The sequence below is a fragment of the Coptis chinensis genome, chromosome 7 (genome assembly GCF_015680905.1).
Source record: "Coptis chinensis isolate HL-2020 chromosome 7, ASM1568090v1, whole genome shotgun sequence".
NCBI lineage: Eukaryota > Viridiplantae > Streptophyta > Magnoliopsida > Ranunculales > Ranunculaceae > Coptis > Coptis chinensis.
The window spans coordinates 32,030,177-32,043,835 of record NC_141462.1 but is presented as its reverse complement, the minus strand read 5'-3'; the positions used below and the strand labels follow the sequence as shown (position 1 = coordinate 32,043,835).

At 38.3% G+C, this 13,659-nt stretch overlaps 1 protein-coding gene across 1 annotated transcript in view; it reads left to right on the top strand.

The window, feature by feature from the left end:
- LOC147487145 (putative CDP-diacylglycerol--inositol 3-phosphatidyltransferase 2) overlaps positions 1–13,659 on the top strand; it is a 32,351-nt gene that overhangs the window by 2,853 nt on the left and 15,839 nt on the right. Inside the window, exons 5-10 of the mRNA XM_086569975.1 lie at positions 7,240–7,279; positions 7,482–7,526; positions 7,627–7,692; positions 7,896–8,010; positions 8,095–8,151; positions 8,354–8,452. Coding sequence (XP_086426101.1) covers positions 7,240–7,279; positions 7,482–7,526; positions 7,627–7,692; positions 7,896–8,010; positions 8,095–8,151; positions 8,354–8,452 — 422 coding nt within the window. The remainder of the gene's footprint in view (positions 1–7,239; positions 7,280–7,481; positions 7,527–7,626; positions 7,693–7,895; positions 8,011–8,094; positions 8,152–8,353; positions 8,453–13,659) is intronic.

Sequence of the window (13,659 nt, the reverse complement as noted above, 5' to 3'; positions counted from 1 at the left end):
AGACTTTGGTCTGTCTTAATACGAGAATGGATCTGAAACTGTTTCTATGTTATAAGATATTAATAAAAGGTTGGGGAAGGAACAAAAATTAATATGTGGTGCAGTAAGAAGAGGGAAGCATTTTTTTGGGAAGTTTTCTTCTAATGTTTTCGGATATTTTTGTATGGAACATGAGGGGTTCTAGCTGTGATGACATATTTAGCAGCTTAAAAAGGGCAATGAGAAAGTTTAGGACAATGGTGGTAGCGATACAAGAATCGAAGATGGAAGTGACGATTCAGATTGCTGGAGGAGTTACTTGAGTTATAGACTTATAGTGATTGAGGTATTTACTGATAGAGTTGCGAGGTTGAGAATTAGGGACTTGGTTATGGAGACTAAGAAAGATACTTCAAACTGGGAAGAGTTTCTGGTTGTGTTAGAATATGCTTTTAGACCGAGTCGCAAACCTTATTTGGTCGATAATACAATATTGTATTAGAATATCAGTGAGAGGTTCACACTACCCTATAATAGTTACATCAAAGTTCAACTATAGCTTCCCAATCAAACTCAAATTCCTAATAGTAAGAAGTTGAGATACCCAACCTCAAGGGATGCATTTGCAATTACAAATAATACAATTCAAATCGCAAAATCTATCATCAAGTATATTTTGATTTCTTTCCAGCCAAATGGTCCACGTAATAGCATGAGCAATGATTTTACTCATCAACATCCCGTAAGGGATAAACCCACCGATGGCTTCTCAAGGAACATACTTCTCAACCCAAGAGAAGTATCGAGCGGATAATGGAGAGCTGAGAGAGTGTTCCCACACTTTCTTAGCAATGTTGCAATCCAAAAAGAGATGTTGGATACTCTCTTCTTGGGTAGACATCACACACCAGTTTACCATAATTTGCCCCTTTCTTAGATTGTATGTCATGTCTTTTCTAGAAAATAGCCCACACGAAGAAGCAAACTTTTGTTGGAACCAATTTGTTCACGGTTTTAATGGTCGTAATTGTGTATTGGAATTGGAGAGTGAAGTAGATGTTCTCCGATTACTTTCGTCCCCATTGGTACATTCCGAGGTAGTAGAGTGATACTTAAGAGATGGTGACCGTCTTCATCGACAATTAATCCTACATGGTTGCAGCAGAATCGTTGGTGGGTTGAATTCTAGGATTTCCATTACGACTTTGGTCTCTTCATGTTCTCAGGAAGCTGTGTTCAAGCTTTGGTAACTTTATTAAGGTTGATGAAAGTGGTGAATCATTCAGTGAAGTTTCTAGGGTAATAATTCTGGTGGGTTATTGTGACCATTTGAAAACACCTCATATGTTACCCCTGATTGATGAGGGTGTTACATACCCCATAAAATTGATTCCAGAGTTTGATGAGTTACCATTTGGGAAGACAACTGAGTAAAGAGGTTAGTCAGTTCCTGAGTCAACTCGTGAGTTAAACCGATGCACTTAGATACGATCCTGGCAGGGTTTATGGCCGTCGGATTGAAAGGAGTGAAAGAAATAATGCATCATGTAGGTGTAGACGTGTAATGGATCACGACTCTGTAGTGGTCAAGCTGGCGTAGGGTTTGAAATTCAAAATTCAATTTCTCGACAATCTCGGATATATATGGAACCTGTATGTGGATTAAATTCTGTTGTGATAACCAATGGGCTCTGTACAGCCCAAGTGGAAAATGGGCCTAATTGTTTACAGAATGGCCCTGATTCTTTTGCTGGATATGAACATGATGGGCTAGCAAATGATGTGACTAGGTGAGTTGAGAGCCTAAATAAGTCAGAGCACCACGAGGAGCAGTCAAATTGTTGTCCTATTCACTGTTCACTGTGACAAAACGAGAATAATTGGGGAGAGGTGGTCATTGAACATGATAATAATGAAAATCAAACAGGAGATGTTGATGATTGGGGTCCTATTTCTGATCTAGGCGATGAATCTCTTCATGATATTGATTTTTTTGAAGAGGAAATGGTTTGTGATAGTTTGGAGAACTCAAGGGAGATATGGGATGTTGTGGAAGAACCGAAGAAGTTAATTTGGGATCTTATTTATTTAACGTAGGGACTGATTTGGGAGTCTCTGTGGGGGCTGGGTGTTCAACTGATATTCTAAAAGCTATTAATCAGCGTGCTGAGTCAGAAAGGGCAAGGAATCACAACCTAGGAAAGTCTATTTCGGATGTTGTTTGAGCTCAATCATTGCGTAATGAATTCTAGTATGGTGTTCTGAACTATGTTGGGGGGGGGGGTTGTCTAAAAATAAGGATAAAGCTTGCGGTTTGAGGAGAGTAGTTTTCAAGTTCAAGCCTTTGATTGTTGCATTACAGGAAACTAAAGGGGAGAACTGTGATGAGATGATTATACGTTATCTTTGCGGCAGGTCGTCACTTGAATGGGATTACTTTCCTTCTACTTGGTGGCCAGGAGGTCAGATAATTATATTGGATATTGACTGGATACAAGTTGAAAATTGTCTGAAGGGTGCTTTCTCCATTTCTTTCTTATGTTCAACTAATGGAGGTGAGTTTAAATGGGATTTCACTATTTACTATGACCCGGTTAATGATGCTGATAAAAACCAATTTTGGGAAGAACTAGAGGGTATTGGGATCGCCCTTGGTGCTGGGGTGGATTTTTTAGTTCTGTTAGATTTTCTTATGAAAGGCAAGGTGGGTGCTACCATGCTCTACATAAGTCGCAATAGGAGGTTGTTTAATCAGTTTGAGTAATTTAGGGTTAATGTATTTCAATTTGGAGAGAGCTTGTTCTTCTTATTCTAATCGCATGTGGAGCTGGATCCTGCCATGAGTAGGTTGGATAGGTTTTTGGCTTCTCCTACTTGTCTGGATTTTTTTGGAGACCATTCCGAGTTGGCACTGGGTTTGCATATATCTGATCATCGTATGATAGTGCTTCAAAGCTGTATACAAGCGAGCGGTCCTAATCTGTTTAAATGGAATCTGTGTGATTAGAAAAAAAATGATTTGATAACATGGAAAAATGGTGGAACCAGATGCATGTGACATGGAGAGCTGGATTTGCTTTAAGCAAGAAGCTACAACTGCTCAATCATCACCTGGTTAAATGGAAGAGGAATTATTTTGGAAGATTTGATGCTAAAATTAAGGAACAAAAGGAATGTCTTGCAGCTGTACAGGCTAAAGAGGAGCTTGATAATTTCATGATTCCATTTTATTTAGCTAATGCAAAGTACCTGTTATTTTTTGGATATCTGCGACACAACAGTTAGTCATGCGGCCAAGTCTGTTTGCTACTTTTTCTTTTATGCGAAGAGTGGATTCTACTCTCTAGAGTTCAGTTGTGTGAACTTAATATATGGAGAGGAGTCATGCTATATGTAATGAGTTGAAGACCATAGATGACAGAGCCTCCTAAAAGTTCTACTGTAGGATGGTACAACCTTGTCGTGTAGTTATTGTGTAATTTGTATATAAGTCTATTATTTGATGTTATTCTCTTTGGGTATTTTAATATTTCAGAATCTGCTTTGGAAGTGTGTATAATTGAAGAGATATTGGTAAGCCTGCTTCTTAAGCAGCTTAGCTGTATGCCCATGCACATGAAATTTGGTTTTTGGTTTTTCATGGTGTCCATACTGAAACTTTGGGTTGTGAAATCCCAGCAATTCATTTTTTGAAAGGATAAATTTAATCTGATGACTTTTGATCGATTAAAGTTAACATATTCATATGGTTTTTCTAATTACATCAATACCAAATCGATAGCCAAGGTCTATTTCTGAAGGACCAGAAGCCCCAACCTCTGTACACCCTCATCCCTATTGAAACAAAACTGAACCTGCAAATACAGTACTTGATAGGAGTATAGGACATATTATTTATTAGGCTCTGTTACTGAAGTCTAGCTTCAAAGTGTTGATCAATGTCATCTGTATGATTTCAAGAGTATTTTACGTGTTTCTTGGAAATGAGCCGTTCTCATGGTTTTTGTTTTATGTAGCGTTCACAGTGTACCCTTTATATGCATCTTGGTATTACTATGTGGAGAGGCATAACTAGTTTGTTGGGCTGGGGGTGAAGTATGTGGAAGCCAAAAAAATCCATGGTGTTTTTATGGTATTACTATGTGGTATCATTGTAAGAAAGGTGTTAGATTTCAACCGGGAGGAGGAGCTACTATTTTCTTTGGCATGATGTATGGATAGGGGAGAGACCATTTAGGGATCATATTCCTATTATTTATGAGCTGGCAACACCAACAAGAATGCAAGAGTGGTGGATGTTATGAATAGAGGGGAAAATGGAGTCACTTGGGAGTTGGTGTTGAGAAGAAGCTTTAATGATTGGGAGGTTAATGTGTATACTGATTTTTTGGCTTGTAATTACCAAGATGGGATGGTGTAGAGAGAGGAAGATAGTAGAGTGTGGAAATGGAGCAAAGGGCAATACTTATATGGTGAAGTCATATTATGGGGTACTAGCAAACAGTAAAGCACAAGAGAAGGGAAGTTAGAGACCAATGAAAGCATGGTGAATTTCCATTCAAAAGGATCTGGATGCGCTCTATTCCGTTTAAAGTGGCATTCACTTGGATGGCCTATCTTAGGCATATCCAAACTATTGATAAAATTGATGCAAAGGGGATGGAGCTGAGCAATGAATGTGCATTTTGTCGGGTGGATGAGGAGGATGTGGATCATCTTCTAGTTTGTTGTACGGTGCCTAATTGAGTTTGAAATTTTTATTTCTTAACATTCAAGAAACGGTGGATGTTGCCGGACAATATTTGGGAGGCCCAATTTGGAGACAGAATAATGGAGCCCGTTTCTCCTAGAGCTAAGTGGATAGTGAATCCATTACTTAGAGCACTGGTGTGGGTGTTATGGAAACGTAACCGGAGGACTTTTGAAAAGGAGAAGGCTACACATAAGAGCTTGGAGGAAGTTAAGGAAGTGGTGTATGATTGGTCTAGGGGAGCCTCATTGCTAAGGAGTTTCGGTTTCAAGATTTTATGTGTAGGTGGGAAGATATTATGTAAACTGTTTGTATGAGTTGAGGGATCAGTGTAACTAGTCTTAGTATCTTGCCAAGTACTAGTTAATTTGCAAGATTGTAAAAACACTTATTTGGTGGAATGAAGTATAACTTCTATTGATAAAAAAAAAAAGGTGAGACCATGGAATTCTACTTTCACAGCATTCATGGTTGACTGAGCACCATGATTTATACACCAAAGTTGGATTGCTTAGATCGAAAAATTCTTATGTTCATTTACTTTAAGCAAATATCCTATTCGGACTCCTTTAAGGGACTCTTGACTGGATGACATTGATTTGCATTGCAATACACAGGGGAATGTATCTCGATGCAAAGTAATAATGTTCAGATAGGGAGAAAGGATTCCCTGCAAGGAGCGTTGATAAGATTTTTTGTGCCTCAAGTTTTTTAGAACTTAATTACCTTTGAGTGATGCCAAGCACCTAGAGAAGTTGAGTGGGAGATTCATTTTGGGAGGGGAGGTTGGGAAGTCCAAGATGCACCTAGTACAGTGGGATAGACTTTGTCTTTCAAGGGAAGAAGGGGCTTTGGCGGTGTAAACACATTTTGATTTTGAACAAAGCTTTGTTGGCAAAATGGTTATGGAGGTATGTGGAGGACGATGATCATCTTTAGCGGAGAGTTGGTGGTTGACAAGTATGGGGTATGGAAGAGCATCAAGGAACCTAGGAATCCATATGGTAGAACTCTTTGGTGGGGTATCACAAGTGGTTGGGGCAAATTTTTGAAAGGTGTGGTCTTAGTCACACAAACCGTGGGCATCACCTATTGCTCCCGATCTAAAACCTCGCTCTCGCGGTTTTACAGCAAAAGCTCCTCAAAACCGCGCTCCCAAATTTCTGAAACCGCGCTCCTTGTGTTCTTGAAGAAAAGCGTCTATTTACCATCATTAAAAAGTGCAAAATTTTATTTTAAGTTTAGATTTAATCATCATTTTGCTGAAGTTGAGACAACTCCTATTTGGGGTGAGATTGTATAGATTTGGAAGGTTGTGGCATTTAATTTTTCAAATATGCTTCTGGTTTTAAACTTTTTTTGTGTAACTGTGAATTGGGAACGAAGAGAAGAGAGTGACAAGGTGAATAAAATATGGATACTTTAAAACGTCTAACAATGACTATTATTTTGTTTTTGATTGAATTATTATTTGTCTTTAAAGCGTATCTAACAATGACTTGGATTCTGGTATCACTTTATGCCAATTTTATAACATTTGACTATTTAAAAATTAAAATAGGGTGCCACCTTAAATTGAGTTGCATATGAAATTTGTTATTCAACAAAAATGAGATATGTACCATAAGTAATATAGTATGTATTTACTGTGAAATTATTCAAAATATTCTATGTGTATACGCGCTCTCAGGGCGCTTTGGATTATGGAGCTTCCCAAGTTTTCCCGCTTCCGCTTCGCTCTGCCTCGCCTTCGCTCTCGTTACTGGTGAAACTATCTCAATTTGGATGACATTTGGTTGGGGGAAGCTCCACTGACAAAGCAATTTGAGGAGTTTTATAGCCTGGCTTGCAATTGAAATGCAAGAATGTTGGATTTATATGCTTGTGTTGTTAATGGGGTGGAGTGCCATGACTTTTTCGGGTTGTACTTTTGTAGTTGTTAAGAGTTCTAAGAGGACATCTCCCAAGGGGATTTAAGGATTGGGTCACAAGAATCACCGTCAACAGTTATCCGTGTGTGGGAGAGAGTGCTTGTAATAATATGTTGTGATCTTTCACTATCTCCTTGACAGGATATACTCTAGAGAATGAGTGCTTGTAATATTGTTGTGATCTTTCACTAACTCCTTCAGACAGGAAATACTCTTGACCCATCCCCTCTCTTAAATCATTTTCTTGTTAGCCATTGTTCATTGCATTAAGTGGTTGGTTTTGTTATTTCCATTCAGTAAGGCTTCCATCAGATGTTTGTTTCATATTCATTTACTTTTCCTTTTGCTTTTTCAAATTAAAAATTCAAAAGATTGATAGCCTCGTGCATGGATAGGATCTTATCTGAAATTTGAGGGTTAGATCCTGTCCCATTACTTGATTATATCTTGTTTTGAAATCTTACTGAAACTCCTGCCAACTTTTTATAGTGCTGTTCTATGTGGTCTATTCCTGTGGTTTAATTTCTTTATTATTGTTTTTGAAGAGTTACTGACATCGATAATGTTATCCTGGTCCAGTTTCAACTTTTGGTGCTGTTTTGGATATGGTAACCGACAGGTGATCTTTCATCAAATTTCTCGGATTTTCTAATTTTAGAAATTCTTAGGAGTTACTACTTATTCTGGAACTTTCTATGTCTTAGGCACCTATCAAAAGCAATTTATATAATAGATGAGGTTGTTATCTGTTAGTTTATTTTGCATTTGGTTTCTGTTTGTGGCCTTGACCTGATTCAGTTAAGCATTTATCTTCTTCTCAGGGTCAGCACTGCTTGTCTACTTGCAGTCCTCTCCCAACTTTACAGGTTAGTATCATATATTTTGTGACACTTGTACTATATGCTTTTTGCCATGATGCTGGAATTCTTTGTAATGAAAAGGTTGACAGCCTCTGTTTGCTTACAGGCCCGGATTAGTTTTCTTGTCATTGCTTGCTTTGGATATTACCAGCCATTGGTTGCAAATGTACAGGTATTGTCATCTGGATAGCTCATTACATGAAGCTACTCCTTTTGTTTTTCTTTTCACATGTCATCACTCACCAGTCACCACCACATGGAGAAAAGTCTCTTTGAAATGTTTAATATCTAAAGAGTATTTTCTTGTTGGTGTATAATATTTGGACTTGTTGAATTATCCATGAGCTGTGTGTGTAAACCAAGGCTCTTTTGCAGTACTTTCTTGTCAGGCAAGGTTAGTCATAAAGATGTAAAAGACAGCACCAATTGGCTTTTCAAGGCATACTATGGAAATCGTTATTTTATGGGTTATTGCTGTCTGGCGTCTGAGGTAGTTGTCCATTTGATCCGCTTTTGTCAATGCTTCACTTTTCCCTTGCATTTCTCTGAAACCAAGTCTTCACTGATGCTGCAGGTTCTTTACATCATCCTTTTCCTTCTTGTAGAACACCAATCTGAAAGTGTTATTGATGTAAGTCTTGATGATCAGTTGTCAAAGTTCATTCGTTCTATGTTAATTTCCTTGATGCAGCTCCCTGTTACATAATTTTAAAAAATGTGCATTTCGTTTTAATGTTGTTTTCTTCATGTTTATTTATTGAAGAAGTTCCTTGTTATGCTAAATCAATGGAGGAGGACCAGATTAATCTGGTTTCTGTTGTCTTGTTTTTCAGGTTGTGGTCAGTACTTTGCAACAAAGTTCACTTCTTATTATTCCATTTGCTTTTGTTCTGTTTGGATGGGCAATTAAGCAAGCAGTCAATGTTATACAGGTAGACTTTCATGACTCTCACTGCCTCACTGTTTATTTTCCGAGACTGTTGATATGAGCTTATATAGATATTCAAATATCTTCATTCTTTCACCTAGGAATTGACTGATGACATACCATTTTATGTTCTCTTATACGCTTAAATGTGAACCTTGCTTTATTTCTTGAGGCCCTGTTTGGTTCGCTGCATCAACGGTCAGGCTGCATTTGAATGCAAATGCATTCATTTTCTGCATTTTTATATTCAGTGCATCCATTTTCTGCCAAGTTACACTGACACAGATACGTGGATACGGAGTACCTAAAATTGAGGTATATTACATACACAATGTGTCCGATACGGACACGTGGATCCCGACACTGGATTATTTTTATAGTATGGTGTGTCCATGTAACATAGATTTTCAGTTACTTGGTAGGATTTGTGGAAAATAGAGGCTAAGGTTAAATCTAAAAATAATATAATAGTTGAAAAGAAGAACTCGAGGCCCATGCAACTAGTACTTGAGTAGTTGAGTGGTACAGTCATTTCCTCACTGGGTATACCAATCTTTTATGAGTTCAAAGAATTAAAACAAATTAGAGAACTGGAGAGAACTGTTTGTAACCATTTTCATCAGTGTAGTAACCGTTTTCTTCATTATGACGATGACAAATTAAAAAAAAATAGTAATCATCGTGAACAAAAATGTAACCAAAACCGTGAGCACTATCTTGATAATAGACACCATAGTGATGGTGAAGAGACATTTTGGTGTGCAATGGAAGTCTTTCAAAATCTGGAAGGATGATAGAGGTTGTGATTATCGAGCAAGGGAAAGGTTTGTGTGTCAAAATGGTCTCTGTCGAAGCGGCACATTTGTGTGGGTATTTATTCGATAGAAGTGGATTTATGGGTGTTGGCTGCTAGCAGAAAATTTGGGAACACTATGATTTTATTGGAAGTGAAAGAAAAATTTTCAAGGGAAGTTTTCTCATTATCTTTCATGGAAAGAAAATTTAAAAGAGGGAAATCATTGATTTGTTGTCCTGAGGGGGTAAAGGGAAGGGCAGTATTACATTTAGTGATTGTTTGAAGAAGTTGACTCCACCTACTTGTAGAAGAAGAAACAGACATGGTCATAGGGAGGAGGATCAGGTTGCTGTTGTGACTGATCGTGTGGGTGGAACAACAAGAGTGTTGTTGAAAAGGGGCCGGAATATGAAGTTGGAGTCGATGCACAACTATTGAAATTTAAAAAGGAAAGGGATGAGGGGAGGAGGTGGTTAATGTGCTGGGTATGTGCTTGGGCTTCACCAACTCCAAAGGTGTTCCCAATAAATGCTGTGAAGGCAGTTATAGAGATAAATATGAGGAAGGAGGCCGAGAGGATGCTCAGAATTCAGGAGATGTCCTTCAATGGTCTAAAATATCAGATACGGGCATACGGAAGATGGAAAATATTTAATTTAACAAAATATTAATAATTACATCATATTTTTCATTAATAATATATACATTCCATAGTCCATAGTCCATAGTCCATACAATTTCCATAAAGAACTTTATAATTACATCATATTTCCATAAAGATTATATCCATAAATTTCCATTAAATTTTGATAGTTACTGATGGATATAGTGTACTCCAAACCCTGTATTTTTTCCAGTCAAAGTGGCTGGTTTGTCTCCACAAAACGTGGCTGAACTGTCTCCACCAAACGTGGCTAATTTGCCTCCACAAAAATGTGGCTTTACCAAAGCGCTCAAAGCTGGGTCACTTTTGTCAATGTGGCTGGCTCAGCCTTTACTTAGCTAGCCAAAAACATCACAACTTGATGTTCTACTTGACAATAAACTATTTATTTTAAACCAAAACTAGGTTTTTGTCTTCTCCCAAAATTAGGCGCAGCCGCAAAGCATCAGTGGCAAATCCACAACTTGAAAAATTGAAAACAAGTTAGAAACTTAAAGAAAAGGTATTTATGGGAGAAACGCCAATCAATTTTTTCTACCTTTCCTCTCTATTGTGCCGGAGTCAGTGCCGACACAACACAACTTGGGACGATCCCGAGACAAAATGTGCTGACAAGTTTACATGGCAGAATTTTAGGCATACCCATGCATTACAGAGGAGAAGTAGATGATTTAAATTAGGGCATATGTGGAATCTGGAGGGTTGTAAGAATGTTACTAACTTTTGGCAACTTGAGATGGTTGATGAAGAAGTTGGGGAATTTAGGGAGGTCTCAATACTTAGAATGTTGGTGAAGAATTGTGGTCTGACAAAAACCCCACATATAATGCCATTAATGGCAGATGGAGAAACTTATCCTTATCAGGATTTTACCCAAAATTGGTTAAAGACATTTTGGAAGGGTGGAGGTTAAAAATGAAGGTGAGTCGAATCACGAGATAAGGCGATTTGACTCGTTTGCTGATGTAGTGAGACAGGAGAATTAGTGCAGCTGCGGCTGGGACCACGAGATCAAGGCAGGATGCTGAAAGCGAAACAGGTGAGTTTTGAATTTCAAATCTAAAATCAATTGCTGTGCATAATGGGGGAATTTATGTGACATATCTAGTGAGAGGTGAGAATGACCATGCGAGGGCTAATGAAACACGTGCTGCTAGACTAGTTGAAAGGAGATCTAGTTTAGGGTCTGGGTCTAGGCCTAGCCCAATTACAGAAATTGGGAACCAACAGAATAACGAAAAGACCCAGCCCAAATTGAGAACTAGAGGGTTGCACTTTAAGTTGAACATGTAGAGAGTTTGAACCTGATCTTTCAAACTGTATAGTTGAAAACTCATTTGAATAGGCAGTTGCAGCGGGTGAAAAACAGATTAACGAGGTGGAGAGTCATGTTAGACTGAGATGTACTAAACAGGAAAGGATAGTGACTCTCGATTAAGGTAAATGTGATCACAATTCACAATGAGGCTGATTACAATTTTTCCGGTGAGGAGGATGAGTTTGTTTTGGGAGATAGTTTATATGACAATGAGCTGGCGGAGGCTTCAATTAAGGGGAGAACAGAATCGGATTTGAGGGAAACGTCTAGAGCGGTGGAGTCACTAGAGCCGAGAGATAACGAAGATACGTGGGTTAATACTGATATTATGGGAATGAGGGTAGATGTTGGTATGTCTCAATACGAGAATGGATCTGAAATTGTTTCTATGTAGAGGGATATTATTATATTAATAAAAGGTTGGGTAAGGAACAGAAATCAGTACGTGGTGCTGGAAGACAAGGAAATCAATTAATTTGTGGGGCAGTTTTCTTTTGATGAATTCTGATATTCTTATATGGAACATGAAGGGTTCTCGCTGTGATGACAAAATTAGCATTTTAAGAAGGGCAGTGAGAAAGTTTAGGCCAATGGTGGTTGTAATACAAGAAATGAAGAGGGAAGTGATTACTGATGACTCAAGCTTTTGTAAGTGAACTTTTGTGAAGATGGGAACATGGATGGTAATTCCTACCTTCAAAGGGCTTTTCTGGTTGTTTGGTTCTTATTTGGGACACCCAAATAGTGGAGTGTATAGAGAGCTTTGAAAGGAGCTTTTTTTTTTGTCTGCAAAGTTTGTAAACACTGTTGATGGTTTCTAGTGGTCATTTAGTAATATCTACGGGCTGCCATCTTTTGATTGTTTGCAGGATTAGCTGACATTGGGGGTGGTTTCGAATGATTAGTGATATGCATAAATTCAATCAGTGTATTAATGCCTTAGAACTTGATGATTTTCAGTTGAGAGGGTTGATGTTTACATGGTCTAATGGGCACGAGAAAGTCAAGATCAATAGAATTGGTTGGTTCTTGCTGTCATCATTTCGGATAGAACGCAGGTGGAGAGAGCTTTAGGCAGTTTCCTTTCAGATCATCAGTTGATTCTTCTTGATGGGAGGAAGCCACTCTGGGGTTGAGACCTTTCCAATTTGAGGTGATGAGGTTAGAAAATACAGCTATGCAAAACATGGAACAGTGGTGGATTGAATTTCATTTATCTGTTAAGGCTGGATTTGAGCTCTTTCACAAACTTAAGCATCTGAATGGGAGGCTTAAGGAGTGGAATAAGTTGACTTTTGGGAGATTTGATGAGAAAATAAAAATTTGCACTGAATAGCGGAGCTTGAACTAGAAGAGGAAGGAGCAGGGATCTGCAAAATAATGGAAGCTTGAGGAGAGGTGAACTGCTTCGGGAATTTAGGCGATTACTGAGATGTTAAGGAGCATTTTGGAGGCAAAGGGAAAAGACTCTTTGGAGGGATGGATGTGGGGAGGAGAACACTAAATATTTTTATCAAGTGTTGAATGCTAGAAGAAATCACAATCGTATGGTGAAACTGGTGGTAGGTGATATGGTGATCGAATAATTGCAGGACATGGGCAAGGAGGTAGTGGATTTTTATTTTATCCATAAATAGATATTTTATTAATAATAATATAGAAACATAGAAACTGTAGGATGAGGTATCCTTACAATGGAAAAATCTAAAAGAAGAAACAATGACCAAATGTACACAAGAAACAAAACACAACGGTCTCAAGTCAAAATATCTTCCCATCTACACACAAAGTGCTCAAAATAAATAATACTAGTTTCCTCATGAACTTTGTTAGTGGTTTTTTACAAGAAATTGTTCAAGGAAGATGTGATGCGTAGACCGATTCTTTGTGGCCTAGAGTTTGAATCACTGGATAGGGAACAAAGGGGATGGATTGAGAGGGAATTTGATGAAGAGGAGATTTAGGGAGCAATTGATAGTTTGGTGGGAAAGAAGTCTCCGGGTCTGAATGGGTTCCTTTGGTGGTATACAAGAAGTGCCGGCAATTTATGAAAGATGACATTATGAAGGTGGTGAAAGATTTCCAAGATATTTCATTCCTTAATTGGAGGCATAATACCACTCATATTTGTCTTATTCCTTAGGTGGAAGGGGCAGTAACTCTTGCGACTTTAGATAAGATTATTGCCAAAACTCTTACTGGGAGACTAAAGGCAGTTGTAGCCCCTTTCTTTTCTAAGTTTCAAGGTGCATCGGTGGGTAATACACAAATTCTTAATGGAGCGTTGTTTGCTATTGAGGTTATTGACTATTTTTAGACCCCCCCCCCCCCCCTGAATCACAGCAGGACCAAGTCAACAAGGTTTGATCGTGGTCTTGCTGTTTGAGTCATATCAATGTCCTAAGTACTCTTTTGGACCTAAAATTACCAAAA